Source organism: Barbus barbus, assembly GCF_936440315.1.
Source record: "Barbus barbus genome assembly, chromosome: 28".
Classification (NCBI taxonomy): domain Eukaryota; kingdom Metazoa; phylum Chordata; class Actinopteri; order Cypriniformes; family Cyprinidae; genus Barbus; species Barbus barbus.
In genome coordinates, this window is record NC_136756.1 from 22701355 (window position 1) to 22722341 (window position 20987).

The window sequence follows — 20987 nt, forward strand, 5'->3', positions numbered from 1 at the left end:
ATTGGATAAAAAATTAAAGAAAAGTCCAATTTCTATCAATTCTAAAAATACTTTAATAAAATAACAAATTACCAACTCTGGGCAGAAGATAAAATGGGTAAAAAAAAAAAAAAAATCCATATCTTGGAGACCTGGCAACCGCCATCATGACTTGTATTTACTATGATTAACCAACACAATATACAATGGCTACCCTCCTCCCTAAATTGGCTAATTTGGACCCCAGCTCCTAGATTCATTCTGCTATCTCTGATCCTCCACATGCATTCAACGCTCTTCACTATTTAGAGAATCACACAGTGAATTTGCACGCCAAAAACCCCTCATTTCAAACATACCATCGCACATGGACAGCTCGACCACAAAGCAAGTGAGGTTGCTTAGTAACTGTGCCATCCAGTGCTATTCTCCAGTCTGATTCATGTCCCAAATGATAGATCAATCACAGGAGGGCCACTCCACTCCCTCTACCTCTCACATTACGGCGGAAAAATCCAGAGAAAAGAAACGGTATCAAATGTAAAACAATAAATGCATTAGAAGAGGGATCGCTTGTTTGAGCAATAATTACACAATACGGGCCTACGTCCAAAGTCAAAAGAGCCTGCACAGATCTGAGAGTATCATTGTCGTGATGAAATGTAATATCCGTACGTGTAATAGATCGCCTTTTTTTCTTCAGCTGTTTTTGTCAGGAGGATGAGAGAAGAATCGTGGCACTTGACAGCTTCGTGCTCATATTTGAAACCATTTAACCTTCACAACATTAAGCAGATGACAGCCAGTGCTCTTAGAAGAATAGGGAAGGGCGACAAACGGCGAGCAAGAGAGATGGAGTCAGATAGGCAGGAGCCACTGAGATGACCTCTACGCTTGATTGATTTGAGAATATAGACAAGATGTCCCGCTCCGTATGAAAGCTAGCAATTTTCCCCCTCGTCTAGTTCCCTTCAGAGGGAAGCCGACAGCCGCCGCAGCATCAAAGGCCCCGTCGTGTTCCTGCTAACGGAGTTGAAAAGCGTCGCGATGGGGAATGACACCTCGGTATGGGCCGGCCCGTTTAGCTAGCAGCACACGTGCACACACACACACACACATGAAAACAGAGATACAAGTGCTATTCGGCGATAGCCCTGTCCGCTCGACTTGAAGAAACTTTAGGTTTCTTTAGCAAGTTATGAAAACTCTTTCATTTTTAAAGTCCATGACCTTGAGCTTCAGGCGCTGACCTTTTCTCTATATGGAAAGAGAACCGGAGAGCAGCAGCTCGCTGTGTGTGTGTGTGTGTGTGTTCCTCAGGGTGGGGAGTGTGTATAAAAGGCAGAGGCGTTTGGTGGGCAGCTCAATTGTTAAGCCGTGTGTGTGTAGGTTATTGTCCGCCGGCCTGTTTTTTTTTTTCCCCCTCAGACACACAGCGAGATAAATGTGTTTTGGAACGGGGGGCATTGTACCACATCCACCAGCACAGGGAGGCATGGGGTGCTATCATTTAGATAAAACAAATTACCAACAGCCACAACGAGAGAGAGAGAGAGAGAGAGAGAGAGAGAGAGAGAATAATAGAGGGGAGAACATACATTGCAGCGAAGATAGAAAAACGCCCAGCAGGTTCGAGATTCACCAGGCTCTCTCTCTATCACATAGAGGGGCAACACACAAAGCTATTTTCTCTGGCCAATAGCGGCGCAGCGGCGCGGGAAAGGCGAGCAGTAAATTCCCGCTGGGTAATTAAAATCAATAGCCACGACTCGCTCAGTAGCCAACAAGGTCAAACGCTGGAGAGGAACCGGGATAATGCCCAAACAGATAAATAAAAAAATAAAGTGAGGTGTCACGCTGTTTCATTAACCCTGCGTGGGGAGAGGTGTGTGTGAGGGCTAATGTCTGCTTGGCAGGGTAGTCGGGGTGCACGGCAAACAGCCGCAGGTCCTGAACCTAACCCCACTCAAAAGCAGGCCAAATACTGCAGCGAGCACATCTGACCCTGAGCATGAGACTCACACATACAGTATACACGTATACATACTCTATATACACAAATGTGCATGTATATAAATTAAATATATTTGAAATTAGAAAATATGGATGTTGAAAATTTAGCTGTTTTAGGACTATTTTATCTTTGGTGTTCAAGAAACATTTCTAATGATTATCAAGGTGAAATATTTTTGAGGAAACTGATTTAATTCTTCAGGGTTCTTTGATGAATAGAACATTTAAACCAGCATTCAAATTATATAGAAATGTATTTGTAACATTATAAATCTCTCAAGGGTCACTTTTGATCAGCTTCCTGATCAATATCTCATGGTGTTTATTGAACGCTTTTATTAAAAACAAATACTGATTTTCAAAATGACAGGAATAGTAACGGTAGATGCATTACGGTAATTAGAATAAGGGGATAAAATATGCCTAATTGCCTTAAAAATAATAATAATAATCATGAAAAATATTTTAATGGTCCTAAATATAGGCCGTGTTTTGATTGTGCACAAAATTTATTTATTGATTTTCATTTTGGGGATCCAGACCGCCTTTGTGAGATTTACACACAAATTTAGGTTTAGCTGTGTCTATTCAAATGAATCAATTACTGTACATCTAATAATTGTTTCTAAAAATGAATAATGGTTTCGGTTTGTGTTTTTAAGGGACATTTGAGCTTAACATTGTGTCTGTGAGTGGGATGGGTGTGTGTTAAGATGTAAGTAACAGACAGCGAAGGGTCATGAGTTTGTTCGTGATGTAGTGTATTTGTCGCCAAGCCTGACATGCATTAGAGATCGTGTAATGTGTCAGTGAGGGTGTGTTAGCACTAGAATGTAGTTTGGACCAAGCAGGCACCTGTCCTGTGTGTTAACTCTCTTTTTAGACCCGTAGAGATAACAGTCCCCCAGAGGATTTCTCAGCTTGATCGTTCATTTGCTGTCTTTTCCTCCACAGAGAAAAGCTAATTCACTTTCATTTTCGGCTCAGCGGTTCACTTTGTTCAGGTAGCAGAGGAGTCTGGGAATGAGTGTGTGTACATTCTGCGGTGTGTGTGTGTGTGTGTGTGGATAATGCTCTGTTATGTTGGCTTGCACTTAGGGGTGTGTGATATAGATCGTCTGCGATAATACCGTAATTGTTGTTTTAACGATGTACAATTTGACAATATCAAGTATTTTGCAAAAACCAAACAAAACACCTACAGAGTGCACGCTTACATTAGCCTAGGTGGTGATGAAGCGGGTTAAACTGTGCACGTGCGCATTTAGAGTGTGTTCTTTCACTGCATGATTCAGTCTATTAAAATGCATTAAGAATGATCGCAAAATTCAAGATATGGGGGCATAAAATGTATACATTTACATTTCATATATTTAAAATCACACGAAGAGTGCCTTTTTTCTTAAAAAAATAAGCATGATTGCAAATGTGATATTGATTTTATACAACAGTTCAATAAACAATAAGTTAATATTAAGAGACTTACATTTTAGATACCATATTGCCGTGTTTTTGCTGCATTTCGCCAACAAAAAATTATTCCAAACAGCTACAGCCAGGGCTGGACTGGGACAAAAAATCGGCCCTGGCATTTTGGCCCAGACCGGCCCACTACATACGATCAAAATACTACCCATCTTTGCACGCTCTTGAATATGTATACCAGCTCCTATTCCATAAAAGCACTAAAGCCATATAATAATAGGTAGGAAAGAGTGAGAGCTGACGCATTAAAAACTTCTAAAAAAGTGTAATTTATTAATATAATAAAACTATAATCCACAATGATGAATCCTAAAACTATTGGCCTATATAGTTATGACATCCTGTGCATGTGCCTGTGTGTTTGATGGAGAAAGGGAAGAGATATGATAAATGATCACTGTTTCCCATAGTATAGCATTAAATAAACTGTAAACTTACTTAGTCAAATCTGTTAACTCCTTGGATGAACCTATAAAAGCATAAGAAGGCTGTGTGTGTGTGTGTGTGTGTGTGTGTGTAGTGTAGTGCAGTGCAGTGGTGTATAAAGTACCCAAAAGCCATACTCAAGTAAAAGTACAGGTATCTTACCCAAAAATGACTTTGGTAGAAGTTGAAGTCTTCGTTTTGAATATTACTTCAGTAAAAGTCTTAAAGTGTATGAGATTTATTGTATTTAAGTATGATTTAATCGTACTTAAGTATTGAAAGTAAAAGTACAAGTAAATGCAAAATGGAAAAGAAGCAAATACATATATATATATATATATATATATATATATTCATACAGCTTTAGTAGCAAGATTGTGTTCAGTTTGAACTCTTTCTTCCATTTTGTATTTTTGGGTAAGAATAAGAAGTACTTCATCCGGTACTTAGTGTCTTTCATTCCAACATAAGAAAACATTTCTGGAATCTGCATCTGAAATAGCATTAAGATGTATTTATTTACACAGTTTAATGTATCTCACAGGGGACATGGATGCATTTAAACTGCAGTTACAGATGCATAAATAGGCCTAATGTTGTGTTTTTAGCATAAAACATCGAATACTGATATTTCAAATCATTTAAAACATGAAAACAATAGTCAAAATGTGAAATTAAAACCGCTAGTGGGTGACAGCAAAGACTTTGGTGACAGAAAGTGACCATTAATGAGTGAGTCACTGAGATTCACCCGATTCATTCAAACGGCGGATTCATTCAGGAACAGAGCATTTGACTGTGTTAATGAGTGAATCACTGAATCATTTATTCAACCGATTCGTTCAAAAAGCGGATTCATTCAATAAGTACACCGTCCATTGCTCAGAGACGCAAAAACAGTGCTGTGATCTTTGTTTGGAACTATTTTAGTTGGCAAAATTTAGCAAAAACAAGCAATAAGTCTCAAATGTAAGTCACTTATTGCTTACTGGACTTGTATGAAATGATTATTAAATGTGTTCATGCTGATATCTGCAGAAAAACGGTACTGTTTGTGTGATATAGTCCAGGTGATATGTGCAAAATTTAGAAGTTAACTATATTATATAAATATAAAAAGCATACAGAAGCATTTTTGCGTCTACAATTTAGAATGCCTGGAATTTTTTTAATACATTAATTCAATTCAAGTTTATCGCACATCATTACCCTATTATTGCAGAAGATATACTGTATATCACACACCCCAGACTGACTTTGAGTGGAAAATGAATCATCCGCAATTGTGCATGCACTTGTAAGCACTTGTTTGCAGATGAGCAACTTAGTATATCGAAAAAATCACAAAAAATATTGAGATATTTTTTTTTTTTCAATATCGCACACTCCTACTTGCACTATGTGTGGCTGTTTCATATCTGCATAGTTTTACATACAATAGCTTTATTTCTTGCGGGGTTCCTAATGAACATCAGGGTGGAGCATGCTCTTTTAAACGGCCAATCACAATGCTGCACCCGAGGGGCTTGCTAATACAGGAAACAAGCTAAGCAATGCATATGTTGTGTTGGTTGCTGTAAACTGCCTACCTTGACAGCATTTGGAACAGGCCTATGATTTTTTTAAAACGATATTTATGTAGCTAGCTCACTTTTGAAAAAAAACGGGCATGTACTGTACCTGTAACATTTAGTTCCATTTTGCATGTTTCTAATATAATGCAATGCTATTTTATTTTATTTAAATGAATAAATGAATTAAATGAATATGTTTTGTAGTTTTAGACTGATAAATGTCATTAAAATATTGACGTAGATTAATGCAGAATCAGAAATATTTCTTATTCATTTTATATCATAACCTTTCTTAATATTAAAATGTTTAAAATCCTAAAACATATACATATTTTCAAAACAGTCTCAGGCTTTTGCATTTTTCAAATACTGGCCTATAATGCAACATTTTAATTTGTTATTTTATTCTATTTATTTTATATTACTTTATTTATTTTTTCATTGCAAATGATAAAATATTATGCTCAGCTTATGAATGAATGAATTACAGAATGTTTTAGTAGTTTGTCATATTTAATAATAAAATACATAGATTAGTGCAGAATCAGATTTTTTTTTATTCATTGTACAAATATAATTGTTCTTAATATTAAAATGTTTGAAACCTTATATTATATTAAACCTTATATTACCAGGTTTACGTGGGAATTTTGAATGTCATATTTTCAAAATAGTCTCAGGCTTTTGCATGTTGCATTTTTTTTAAATACATTTTATTTATTTTATTTTACTTTATATTTTTCATTGCAGATCATAATATCCAGTTAATGAATAAATACATTTCAGTGTTTTAATAGTTTTAGCTTGATGGTGATCAATGCCATAAATTAGTTTATTTCAATATAAAAATAGTGACATAGATACTTTTACATCATAACTTTTTTTAATATTAAATTGTTTGAAACCCTAAAACTTATACTACCAGGTTTACATGGGGATTTTGAATCTCATATTTTCAATATAATCGCAGGCTTTTGCATTTATTCATTTATTTTATTTTATTTTATTTTTCATAATAATATATTATCATATCTTATATTTTCATATTTTTCATAATCATAATATCAGGTAATGAATGAATGTTTTAGTATGTTTAGCTTGATGGTGGTCAATGCCATAAATTAGTTTATTTTAATTTTAAAATAGTTTAGTGCAGAATAAGAAAAAAAATATAAATTTTAAAATTTTAGATATCCTAAAAAGTATATTTTCAGGTTTAAATTTGATTTAGAATCTCATATTTTCAACATAGCCTGAGGCTTTTGGATCCCACTGTATATGTCTGCGTGTTGGTATGCATTTATGCGTATGGGTCACTGAAGATAAGGGAACAGGTGTGTGTTTAGAACTTTTCAAACGTTCAAACAAAGACACTAACCCAGTTCCATCAGTGTACAGTGTGTATGTGAGTTGTTTAGTAGAAAAGAATGAGTTGGAAGGACTGGAGGCTGATTTTAGTGAGCTGTTTCCTCTTTCTTATCAGTATGGCCGTGTGGAAGCTTCTGTGCTGTTCACATAGATAGCATCTCCATCTGATCTCTCTCTCTCTCTCTCTTCCCTGTCCCACAGTCAGCCCAGCCCAGCTCTGATCTTTCCTCTCTTTCTCATCTTCTCACTATCTCCCTCTCCCTGTTATTCCCTCCAATGCCTTCCATCGTATGTTCTTTGCCTGTCCTTCACTGCTATTTGCTCTCTCTCTCTCTCTCTCTCTCTTTCTCTGCAGATGTGCAGATTTTCTTTCACCAGCACCACATAAAACTGATTAACAGCACAGTATATCATTTTATATTCAAATAACATTGCTTTCATTGTTCAGCCTGCTCATTGTGCACTGCAGAAATTTTCATCGTTTACAGTTTGCTGGTAGTGTTTGCCTTCATCTAGGTGGGTTTTTAAAGGGAGAGAGCGAGAGCGAGAGAGAGAGAGAGCTGACTGAACAGCAGTACTGTGAATGACTGTAGGGGATGTAGAGGATTTTTTTTTTTTTACCACTATATTCACTACATTTCATATAGTCTTCTCTTCTCACCTTCTCATCTGTTTATTTTATTTTATTTCCTATTTATTTTATTAATCTTTTTTTTTTTACTTTTATTACTTTATTATATATATTTTATTTTATTTATACTGTTTTCGTTACTTTATCTCATTTCACCAAATCTTCTCTTCTTGCTTTTTTCTTATTTTATTTTGTTTTATTCACTTCTCATGTCATTTCATCTAATCTTCTCTTCCCTTTTCACCTCTTTTTCTTTCCTATTATTTTTCTTTAGATTTTTTGTTGTTTTATTTCATTTATACCCTTCTTCACTTAATCTCACTTCATCTAGTCTTCTCTTCTCACCTTTTCTCTTCTTTTTTATTTTATTCTCTTTGTCATTTTATCTCAACCTCTCTTCTCTTGTCACATCTTTTTATTATTTTGTATTATATTGTAAGTAAATAGTCTTGTCAGACAGCAATTGTCTGTCACACCCAAAGAATCATATTTACTACCACTGACATGAAAAGCTATTTGAAACACATTAAACTTCAGTAATGTAAGATATTTTCCAGTGACAAGAACATTAGGCAGGAAAGAATGTAGGTTGGGATTTTGTTTTATCAATCAAGACTTGATTGAGTTGTGATCGTGACGATATGGCTGATTAAAAATAATATTTTTCTCATCTACGCAGCCTTAGTTACAGCAGCTGAAATATATCATTACAGAGAATGTTTTTACATTACAATTATTAAATATTAAGAACACAAACTTTTTATTTCTTCAGAACAACCTCTCATTAACTCATCAATGTTCACCGAGAAAGAAAACAAGGCGCATTTCATTGTCATATTGTCTTTCTTTCTTTGTCACAGGCAAAGACTGCCAGCCAAGAATGTGTATTACTACCGCTGCCCCGACCATCGGAGGAACTACGTCATGTCTTTCGCCTTCTGTTTCGACCGCGAGGATGACGTTTATCAGTTTGCGTACTGCTACCCTTACACCTACTCTCGTCTGCAGCATTACCTGGCCAGCCTGGAGCGCAGAAATCTCGATTACCTGCAGCGAGAGCAGCTGGGCCTCAGTGTGGTTAGTCACTGCATGTTTGCACACTGCGTTACTGCATGTCTCTGTTGCGTTTCAGGTGTTTCTTTCAGTGTGTATTATGTTAGCATCTTCCTGTATCTGCTGTGCACTGTACACTCATTTTCTTTTAGTGGGCCGACACATGTAAGTGTCTTTTGAGGATGCATGACTGTGTGTGTGTGTGCATGATCTGCACAGGTACCAGATCATTCACATTGCCTACAGTCCCGTCTCGCTCTTATCAAATAATTGTAGAGGAAAACTCATTAGGAATGCTCGAGAGATTAAAGCCCTCTTTTAGGGCCTTCATCACTTTCACGTTCGTCAAGGAGAGCCAGGCATGGGAAGCCACTGATGAAAGGACATTTATTGATAAGAAATATGGTGTCAATGGAAAAAAGAAATCAGTTTCACATGAAATGGGATTTGAAAGGGCAAATATATCAGGGGGAAAATAAATGGCAAAACTATATATTAAAGCCACGCAAGAACAGAAATACAGACTTGAGGGTGAATATGGTGCTCCTCTTTTTTTTTTTTTTTTTTTTATATCACCTGTTTCAATTCATTCACTTCATAAACCCAGACCAGTTCCGTAACCATATTTTCTGTCTCTTCAAAATTCTCACAACTTAAACATGAATGAATGTCTGCATTAGATAACAAGATATCAAACCAAGGGTTATGTGTAATGAGATTTTTAAAATTCTTTTGAAGTCTGTAATGTATTTGATCAAAAATACAGTACAAAACAGTTATAACGTAAAATATTATTGCAGCTTAAAATAACTGAATTTTATTTTAATATATTTTAAAACAATGCAAAGCTGCAACCATTACTTCAGTTCTTCAGTTTCTCATGGTCTTAAAACAAGATAAAAAAGTACTTAGCACTGCTGCTACATGATATAAGCAACTGGTGGCACTATTGCTTTTAATTGAAGTGTTACAGAAAAATCTGGATTTTTTTTTATATATTGGAGGCCTCTGAATTGGTTCATTTTGAGTAAGGGTCAGTGTTGCTATTGTTAACTAAAACTAAAACTTTTTGAATTGAAACAAAGCTGAAATAAAATTAAATCTATATATTAGATGATAAATTAAAAAAAAAACCTAAATGAAAATTAAATAAAATAAGTTTAGTACTAAAATGACTAAAAATAAAAAATGTAAGCTAAATAGAAAAGACAAAATTACATAAAATTACTTAAAAATGACTGAAAATAAAAAAAGCCAATTCAAAATATTATTATATACTATAATATATATATATATAAATAATACTAAAGTAAAAAAAAATCCCTCATCTAATGCAGGGAAAAGCATTTTTAAATGTCTGAATATTTTTGGGCCACTGTGCCTCCCTTGCCATTTCATTATTATGTACAATCAGCCTTTTTATAATTCATATAGAAGACTTAATGTCAGAAATAAAGCAAGAATGAAAGGATAGATATTGAACGCGGGAGAAAAGGTGAGGGAGGGACATTGTGATGGAACAAGAGAGAGTGAGAGCGAATGTATTTGTATGCACAGGCATAGGGACTTTTTATGGCCTTATTTGTCTTTTTATGTCCTCTGTTCTTGGGCATGTGGCAGTACAACACTCTTAATGACCTGCAGAGATGGAGGAGAGAGGGAGGGAATGAAGAAAAAGAGAGCAGAATGAGGCTACAACAGCTTGGACTGCAGTAGTAAAACACTCTCTGGTGTAACACACAGACGTGATGTACTTAAACAGAGGCCCTGTGAGGAGGAAGTTAGTGTGCACACACACACCCACACCCACACACATGCTATAGGTAAAGCACCAGAGAACAAGCCTGGATTCAGTGTAATGCTGGGATTACTTCTCTCATATCTTTCACTTTCAATGAGACAAGTAAATGCGAAGAGCGTTCCACAAAAAGAGTCCTCTAGTACATCTCAATTACCTCTTTTGCTCTGTTAATGCTTCGCCTCTCAGGGTCAAACTCGTTTCTTTTTAGAAGTCTGCTTGCTGGTGAGGTATATATGAGCAGAAATGTTTTACATTGGCATTTGTAATACAACATCCAATCAGGTGCCTCTCTATCCAGAGGTTTATGAAGATGAATCAAGCAATACAAGCAATCACTGTCCAAAACGCCCCAAATACGCTCATACGGACTGTTTTCACGACTTTAAAATGCAGACTCGCAACAACTGTCATGTTCAACAGCAATCGTCACATCTGTTTATTGTATCTTTAGTCATCAAAGTCCTCTAACGGCGTTATAAAGACAGAGAAGCATAGCGGGTTTTGACAGTTGCTTTGATGGATGATTATGCGTAGAAGCTTCTTCTACCGTCAGCTCGTCTGTTCGCCGCTGCCCATTTCGAACGTCGATTTCGCATCAGCAAATGGAGAATGAAGTTGTTTTGAAGGCTGCGCATCCAGATCCATTATCCATATCAGAGTGTGAAACGCTCGAGCCATCTGAATATTTAAAAGAGATCAAACTCAGATCTGCATTTATGGATGTGAATTATTTAGACGTGCAGTGGAACATATAGCACAAGCAGCATGGTCTTTGTAGATTCAAATAAGTGTGTCGGAATAAATATTTAAGCATCTATAAATGTTTATTTTGCATAAAAGCAAAAGGCCTCGGGGTCTTTGTTGATGCTTAGTTATCATGACCTGCCTGTCTAGACACAGCTCCCCGGTTTCATCCTCTCCTCTCATGCAACCTTCAGTCATTTTCCGTTGGCACAGAGCCCGTCAATCTCAGCAGAGGCCCGTCACTTGACTCGAGCCCCGCTCCCTCACACAGGTGCCTTGTTGTGATGAATTCTGAGTGCCTGCTCCTCTCCAGATGTGGAGACAGAGCAACAGTTGTGGATCTGACAGGCTAGCAAGAGCACTTACTGCAACAAAGAGCAGAGACTCAAAGACAAGCAGACAGACAGAATCCAGCCTGAGGGCCTGACCGGCACTCTCTGCTTCACTTCACGTCTCTCTCTGTCTCTCCCTGTTGCCATTTACAACTATATATATATATATATATATATATATATATATATATATATATATATATATATATATATATATATATATATATATATATATTCAGGTTTACATTTAGTCAGGCTTTTAAAAATATCGATTTTTTATTATGATTTCTTCATTTTGCTATATTGAAATGTAAATGCTGTATTGTAATTTAGTATTTTCAGATTTTATTTTTTTTTTACTTTGAAATATTGTAGCTCAAAACTGAATTTTGTAGAACGTACAAGGAGAAAATGAAAGTCCTGTATGATGAGGCTGTTATTTGAATGTTTCACAGATAGAGACCAATTGGTAGGTACTTGTTCCCTCATTAGTGTTTTTCATCTGTGTAAATTCAGAGATTCTATAATGCAAAAAACTGAATGTCCTGAATACCATCCAGACCGTAAACAAGTCATTTATGTACTTATTTAATTTAAAAAAAAAAATAATTTTGGAGATTCCTTGAGTCAGTTTTATTAAATATTGAAACTAAATATTTATTTGTATTTCTTTTAGCTATAAAAATTATTTTTTTTGTGGGCAGAGCCTATCTGGTGGCAGAAAGTGAGAGTTTTCGAGTAGCAGTCTATGAAAGGCATGGAATAAAATAATAAAAAAAAAAGGCAAAATTGAGTTTATATTTCAAAATTTGGACTTTATTCTCACAATTACAAGATTATATCTCACAATTATTTTTTCCCCTCAGAACTGACACTCACTATTGTTGAGTTAAATCAAGTCATAAAGTCTGAACTAGGAGCTATAAACGTGCATTTGTGAGAAAAAAGTCAGAATTGTGAGATTAAATATATAAATATTATGTAAAATGTTAATAGTAATAGGTTTAAATAATATGTCATGCTGTAACTGTAGGGCTAATACAATACGTCCCCTATGAACTGGATATGTGAATATTATGTAGACCTATTGTTTGTCAAATTTATGCTAAAAGTAGAGTAATCATAGCAGTTTTCATTCGTAGTATGTCCATTTAAACATCTGTATTAGCTTCAGATGGCGTCTTTGAGGACAGTATTCTATAAAAATGATTTGCATTCCGATTCTGACATCAAAAAGCACAAAAATATTTTTTTTCTCTTCTTCTATGAATTTTACCTGTATCCCTCCACTTGTTACCAGTTTTTCTGCCATCACTATGTGCGCACAGCTGCAAGTGACGTAACTGTGACATCTACTCCAAATTGGTCTATAAGCACCAACATTTAGTGAGAATCATGTTAATCATAGCAGACCCATTTCTAATGGTGCATGCTATAAATGTTTAACAGATTTAGAGTTTATACTTGATTCTGTCTAGAGAGTAGGCAGATCCTTCAAAAACTTGCTTTTAATTTGTTTTGCGGTCAGGTTGAACGGTATTTTTTCTTCATGTCCATTGCTTTAAGTGATGTACATTTAAAACAGGCCTCGAGTCTTTTATGTCCAGACTTTCAGAACTATTCTGTGAGTTTATGCTCACTCTCCGTCTGTCTGTTTTACGGCACATAAAGTTTCCATAGGGAAGAGCCTTGAGTCAGGTTGGTGCAGAGTGACTGCGGTTACTGGTTGTTTAGCGATAGTGTTTCATCCAATACGGTCAGTTCACTGCACCGTTCATGTTTCTCAAAGAGAGAACATCGATGAGATCAGTGGTGTCATTCTAAACGGTGTCATATTCACTTTGATAAGGTGACTTTGATTCAATTTTAAACATTTATTAACAGAATGTGTATATAACCTGTGTTGTGTGATGTCTAGCAGACTAAAGCTAACAGTAAGGTAATAAAAAGGAGGCTTTAACTTAGTCCTTGAGGAGTTGTTTCTTGAAAGGATGATGATGCGGTTATGATAAAGTTGTTTTGATTTACAGGTTAATTTGAAAAGATTTGTAGATTGATTTTATAGTTCAGGATGTTCAAGTATAAATATATTTCTGTCATTCTTTATATGTAGGAAGTATTGCTCAAAGGTTTGGGGTCGGAAAGATTTTTAAAAACGATTTTAAAATAAGTCTCATTTAATGGCCATGGCTGCATTTATTTAATCAAAAATACAGTGAAAACAGTTATGTTATGAAATTTAAAATAACTATTTTCAATATTTTTTTAATATAATATAAAGCTGAATTTTCAACAGCCGTTACTTCAGTCTTTTTTGTAACAATGTAAATGTTTTTTTCTGTCACTTTTGATCAATTTAATGCATCCTTGCTGCAAAAAAATGTTGTTTTCTTGTTTATTGTATAGTGTGTGTGTACATTATTAAATAAAGTCTCCTCATGATTAATTTAGATTAAAAAAAAATATTTTGAAAATTAAGTAATATATAGAAACTCATTGTCAAAGTCCAAATTTATGCATATGGGGATCCTAAATGTTGAAAAATCCCTTGTCAATCTCTATATACAACAGCCTATACTCACATTCCCAGAGTAAATATTCACTTTCTTGCATGCTTTATATGGGTTAAACTGCCTCACACCTCTCTGTGATGTGAGACGGTTGTTTCCACAGAGATGACTCTGAGCTGCTGATGGCTACTTTGCTGTTTTCCTTCATCTCGCTCTTTGAGATTTCCTGTTTTTCTAATACAAGAAGCCGATGCATCTCCCAGTAGGGATGGCAGTCTTCTGAGGCGCTGTGCAAAACTCCAGGCAATCGGCGTTAGCACAATTCTGGCTGTCCTTAACCCTTTTCTCGACATCTTAAAGTCCTCTGACGTAAAATCCTGAGTCTCATAGCCAGGGCTGAAGAAATCCCCCCCTCCGAACATCTAGTTCTGGAATTGACTGAGCATTTTAAAATATGAGTTGAGTTGACCGGCTGCCTGTGAAGGATGAACGTTAAGCAGGCAAATGGGCTCCCGTCTCTGGTTTGATGGAGTACAGGTTTATGGATGTAGTCAGAGGGTGCGGGGTAAGCACTTTTACCTCAAGTCCTTTTTTTTTTTTTCCTCTGTCACCAGTGGCTAGTACTTGTAGGGGTGAGTTTAATAACAGCTCCTCAAATGGAAGGTGGACTGAAATGTGTGTGTGTGATTACTGGCTCTTTAATGGCCATCGCAGAGTTGCACCCTTGAGCTGCATGCTGGGCCACTGCTAGATTTCTCATGTTTCATCAGTAAGAGCCAAAAGTACAAGAACAACCTCGAGGCAAAATGAAATTCTCTTAATAAATCCATAAAACACACGTTTAGTTGACAGAGATGAATTACTTCTTCTGTCCTATCAGAAAGATGTACTTTCAAGTTTGATATTTGATAAAGGATGCTGTTGATGTTGGAGAGCAGCAATCAAAGGTGTAGATTACAAACATTAACAATTTTTCTAGTTTTATTACCAAACAGTTATTCATTTGAACCCATTCCTTGTTTGTTTGTGTATTAAATATTTTTATACATATGCAAAAAAGTGTGCTACTCCATTTAACACATTTTGACATATTTAAATTTGGGAATGCTCAATATATCAGTACCTTATCTGTTATACCATATTGGCCAATATTAGTTTTTTTTTTTTTTTTATCTAACTTTTGTCATCATCTCTACACTTAATTTAAAGGGCATAAATCCAGATTATGGGATTTATGCACCATTTCTTGAAGAGCACTTTCCCGTAATAGAGGTCCCATCTCTATAAATAGTCTTCCATATAATAGAGGTCTCACCTCTATTATATTAAGTACTTTTTATTATTTATACAGAGCTTTTTCTTTAGCAGAAAAAAAAAATAAAAAATCGACATTAAAATGTTGTGATCCCTAAATTCACTTGAGCAGCACAAAAGTGACAAAAAATATAGTTTATAGTACTATATGGAGTATATATAATTTTTACCACTCATACAATGTATTTAAATGTAAAAAAAAAAAAAAAAAAAAAAACAGTAATAATAATAATTTTATACACTAATAATACACAATCTAATAGATGCATTGGTCAAAAATGTTAAATTGGTGCATCTGCTGCATCCCTATTTAAATCCCTTCTACATATTTTCGTAATTCACGCTAAAACTAAGGAGAACTTTAGAACCCTCTAAAATAATTGGATCTCAGAGTGTCAGTGCAACATGTGGCCGTCACATTCATACACATTCATTGCTCTCTGTGTGAACGAAACAGCTCTGTAGGCCCTTTTAGTCTGAAAAATGGGGAAAGGGATTGCTGGCTGTGAGAAGGACAGAACAAGGGAGGAGGAGGAGGAGAGGAAAGGAGCATGGAATCTACAGACATGCATTCGAGAGGGGAGGAAGGTCATTTTTTGTTGTTCTAATGGTCACTGGAGCCCCTGCAGACAGACGAACAGTGGGGGATCTTGTTCGGGAGCCTGTTAGCTGGAATAAAGGATGGAAAGCTCCTTGGACGGACGCGTCTGGCCTTCGCACGCTTCTCTCTATCTCTCACTTTACACCCAGGTTTATCTCCGTTTTTGTACACCCCGTGCCAAGATTTAATCAATAGCAGTTCTGTCTTGCGTGAAGAGAGAAGGTCAAAGTCGGACCGGAGAGATGGAGGGAGGGCAGAGAAGGAAGAGATGGGAGGAAAAAGAAGAGGGAGGAGGAATGGAGGAGGATGAGAAGGAGACGAGGCAGAATCCGTGAGCTGTGAAACAGTGATGGATAATTGCATGAAATCTGGTTGTTTATGGACTGCAAAGCAGAAATGGAGTCCTCCTCCATCACATGGCGAATCTCTCATTGCTCGCTCGCTCTCTCTCTCTCTCTCTCTCTCATTTGTGCTGCTGTTTACTTGTCAAATCTTTTGTGAATGCTCGTCCAAAAGGTTTAGTAATTTGAAGAGCTCTCCACCAGCTGCCTGGTGTTGTCCTCTCAATAGCTGACCAGTCTTTCTCTATTTGTCACTGACTCTATTATCTGAGGACTCACAAACAGTGGCTGTAAATCCTATCATCAGTCTCTCACAACTGAGAGTGATTTTTTTTGTCATTTTTGTGAAATGTTATATCTCTTCGTCAGTGAAAAGCTCGTTTCGAGCAATATATTTACTGTATGTTTTACTGTCCACATAATTTGTTGGAGCCGTGGTCTAGCTGTTAGTACATGTGCATCAACACATTTAATCTGTGATGCAAGGAATCCCCTACTGACTTATTCAGGTGGATAGTGTTCTTTCATCTGTTTTAGACTGATGGGTTTCTTATATAAAATAGCAAAATGGGTGATGACAATCATATTGGGATAGAGAAAAAATCATAATTTCATTATTATTATTAATATTACATATTGCAAGCTTTTTGACTTGCTGAAAAAACTCTTCACTTAAATGTTGCATCATAATTCATGTGTTAAAATAAATAAATAGTAATCATTTATTAGTAGTAGTAACAGTATTTTTATCCACATATGCTTGTTGTTTCCTATTCTTTTCTTATTTATTGTTATCTATATTAAACATTATTATTGTTAAACATTAAATAGTGTTACATTTTTTGACTTTGAAAAAACCCAGCATTTGCTTGTTGCATTGTTGACAATCCAAAAATTCATGTAATTCATGCATTTCATGCAATAAACAAATATGTAATTTCTTATTATTTGTAGCAGCAACAGTAGTAGTAGTACAATAAAAAATAATTTGTAGGATTTGCTTGATAAAATCTCCATAACAATTTGTACAAAATGTAACACATTTTAAGTAGATGATCTGTAAAATTTACCTGTAATTGTAGAGTAAAATCTACTTACTATTGAATTTAACATTCATAAAGAAATGAAGTAAATATTACATACTTATATTTAATTTCACATATAGAATTAAGTAAAATCTTCTTACCTATGTTCAGTAAATTTAACAAAGAACATAAGCATGACCGTTTTTACATAGTCAAAGCTTACTTGGCAATAATTTGACTTTATTCAATACAGCACAGCAAAATGAACTCCAGATGTAACAAAATTACTAAACCTAACAACAAATACAGCTGGGGTAAAAAATCAACCGTATTAATTATTCATGTTTCAGTGGGATGATGGGAACACCAGTATCAGAAAAGTTGAGCAGGTTTTACTTAATTTTATAACACTGATATTTATGCTTTAATTCTTGATTTATACGGGAAAAACCCTACACTTACTTGTTGCATTATGTTGACAATCAAACATTTATATCGTTCATGCATTGACATTATGCCATAACTTCAAAGAAATTTCAACAGTCATTCAAACATGTGATAATGTGTAAAGACAACCAAGGCTTTACGTAATCCTCTAAACCAAGTTTTAAATGTTTCCAGGCCAATGTTGTTGTGGATAATAATAAATGTTGCTACAGAAATGTTTCTCTTGCGAGGCTATGCTGTCGAGTCTGTCTCTCGTCATTTTCCAATATCATTCCCCCCAACATTTCCTGTCCTCTCTGTGCTATCATTGCCAATAAGAGTGGCAAAAGGCCAAAATAAAATAACATTTCAAGAAGTGTAAAAGCAACAATACAACAAACGTTTCACGTCTATCAATACAACTGCGATGTGTTTCACCACTGTGAAATGCCTCCCTACAACCGTTCTGTGTGATGTAAACATCCTCTGCCGTAAGCCTAATAACATTTCACTGTCGGGGTGTGACCTTTGACAGAGGGTCTCTCGGAGCACCAGGGGTCCAGCGTTCTCTCTGCCGGTGTCAAATGGAACCTGTCTTTTCCATACGCACCTAACAGTGTGAACGCTCACGCTTAACAAATCTGACTCTGGATTGAGCCACGGATAAGTCGTGACCCGAGCTTGACTGCAGGGCGGTTATTTTACATTAGATTGAAGATAAAGAGTTTGATGTGACCCCGTTTTATCGAGCCGCCCTTTTATCGAGACCAATGGGCCCTTCGGTAGACGATCCCGCTGCTTTATTGCATATTGAGACTCCCATATCAGCAGCAGAGGAATCATCTAGCTGATATGGAGGACCGTAATAAAGAGAGGATGGAGTGAGAAGAAATAGAGAGAGCGGGAAATGGAAAAAGACAGAAAGAGGGGCGACTGCAATAGTACAGCGGAATATTGTTTTCTTGAGGCCATAATAAGATAAAAGAAAGCGGGGGGCCTATCAAGCCAGCATGGACGGAGAGGGCAGAAATATGACCGGTAGCTACGGCGACTTCTCTTCGTCTGCAGAGAGGCATCCTTCATCTTCCTGAAACAGTAAAATGATCCTCATTGTAATGCAAGGTTTGCTTAGTCAGAGATAATATTTATTTTTTGAAATTGAAATGCCTCACACCTTGAGGGCTTAACTCTGTTTCAATATTTTGGAAGTGCTTTGCATGCTGTTTGTTATGCAGAGGTCGGCAGATGGATCTGGTTAGTAGAGGGGGATTTATTGACATGGGGTTATCTCCCAGCGTGTGTTCATATCTGTCACTTAACTCTGTCCGGTTTAAGCAGAGCAGAAGCCGCTCTGCCCTTCCCTTCCCTGGTGCCATCATTCTTCAAAGCGCATATCTTGAAATCTCACAAGGCCCCCAACTTCTAACTTTAGGTCAAAGGGGCTGATGGGCTAGAGTCATGAGATAGATGCACAAAACACTTATGGTGGTGAAAGAGAATATAACCTGAAGAGCAAGTATCAAAAGTTTAAAATGTATTTACAGCCATGCAAAGCCATATAGTATATGAACTATGTATATATAGTAAATAAATTTCAATAGTTAATTACTTATTTAATTTAGTTAATTATTTAAACAAATACTAGTTACATATATGAAATAATACTGAAGAAAATATGAAAGGATAACACTGACTGAAACATCGTCAACCAAAACATCATTATTGCTGATTAATATTATGCCATTTTTAGAAAAATATCAAATTAATTAAAAATAATTGAAAGAACTGTAAAAATGAATGCTTATTTTATTATTATTTTCCACAGCTCACAGCTTGCTAGCAAGTAAAAAACAGAATGAAAAATAAGCATGTTTCTAAGAGCTTTTAGGGCTTTTTAATAAGTAAAAAATACACCCTTCTGAGAGTGTAATTGCTTTCCATTGCAAGAACCAAATTTAGGGCCCGGGCTGGTTGGAGAGAGGAAAAACGAGCGGGGAATGGAGAAATACGAGTGATACAGTACATCATTTTTGGGTAGAAAAGAAAAAGAATTAATGAAAAGTGAGTTACTCACCCTACAAAAGCAGCCAAGCTTGAAATTCAGTTTGAGGGGAAACTTAATTTGTTGTAGATGGGAAATGGGATGTTGTTGAGAAACATATTTAGCCGGGGTAGAGAGAGAAAGAGGAAGAGACAAAAAGAGAGGGAGTGTGGGAAAGAGAAGGGAGCACATTTAAATAAGTAAAAGAAATAGAGAAAAGGTGTTTGGTAAATAAGAGAAAAAAATGACTGTATTTTCATATACCAGATAGCAACAGGTCTCATTCTGCCTTTAGGTCATGTCAAAATAATGATGAGCTTACATGAATGCCACCATTAAGACTTGATTATCAATTGGAAACTGTTTTTGCAAATTAAGTTGTAAATTTAAATGTTACAATTTACTTTACAATCTACTAGTTTAAATCTGCATTGTTTGCAATCTATGTTGCACTAGCAATAAAAAAGCTTCCAGTTTTTCACCTAATTCTTTTTTTTTTTTTTTTTAATGACACATTTCTTGTAGTTATAATGATTTCCAAACTGGTAAGCAGGGGGTTCCCAGGAGGACTTGAAGGCAGCTTCAGTTAGCTACTGAAATGTGAGTTACATCATTAGCTCTCATCCTCGCTTCCTCCACTTTCCAAAAACCTCAGACCTGCACAACCAACAGAAAAACAAATGGGAATTGGTAAGAGTGTTTTTCAGCACGTTTCTTCTCTAACTATGGTTAAGGAGATTATAGTACGGTGGGTTGGTGTCTTGGATCAATGTGGACTCAGCTCTTACTGTCTGAGCTGAAAGCCAAGGTGCAAGATTTCTGTCAGCACATATTTTACAGGGAAGCGGTGGCGTTTCTCTGCTGCTAGTTAAAGCGGGCAGCTGATAGTGGCAGCTAATGATCACTTTCATGTGGGCTTGCTATCTTCAAGTTGATTTGATAAGACTGTTGCCATTAAATGGTGAACATACTGAGGATGTTTGGTGAGGTCCGATAACTGTAATTAGCCATGGTTTAAGGTAGAACTAGTCTTACACTGTACATAGTCAGACTTTTGGCATCAGTGTTATTTTAGTATTATTTATATAATAATGTAGTAATTATTAATTGTAATTACCTTTTTATTAATAGATTTATTTGGCTTTTAAATAACTGTGCACCGACATAATTCAGTTATTTCAACTTATTTTCAGTTTTCATTAAATGTTATTTTATCTTTATAGTTTTTGTTTTTTCCATCAGCATCATTCAGCCTGCGGATTGGCTGAACTATTGACATTACCAGTGATAACATGTGTGACCCCAACCACAAAGAACTGTAGG

At 35.9% G+C, this 20987-nt stretch overlaps 1 protein-coding gene across 1 annotated transcript in view; it reads left to right on the forward strand.

Moving 5' to 3' along the window:
* The window catches only part of LOC306848087 (cytosolic carboxypeptidase 6-like), a 330953-nt gene that overhangs the window by 183130 nt on the left and 126836 nt on the right, over positions 1-20987 (forward strand). Inside the window, exon 5 of the mRNA XM_079382424.1 lies at positions 8337-8553. Coding sequence (XP_079238550.1) covers positions 8337-8553 — 217 coding nt within the window. The remainder of the gene's footprint in view (positions 1-8336; positions 8554-20987) is intronic.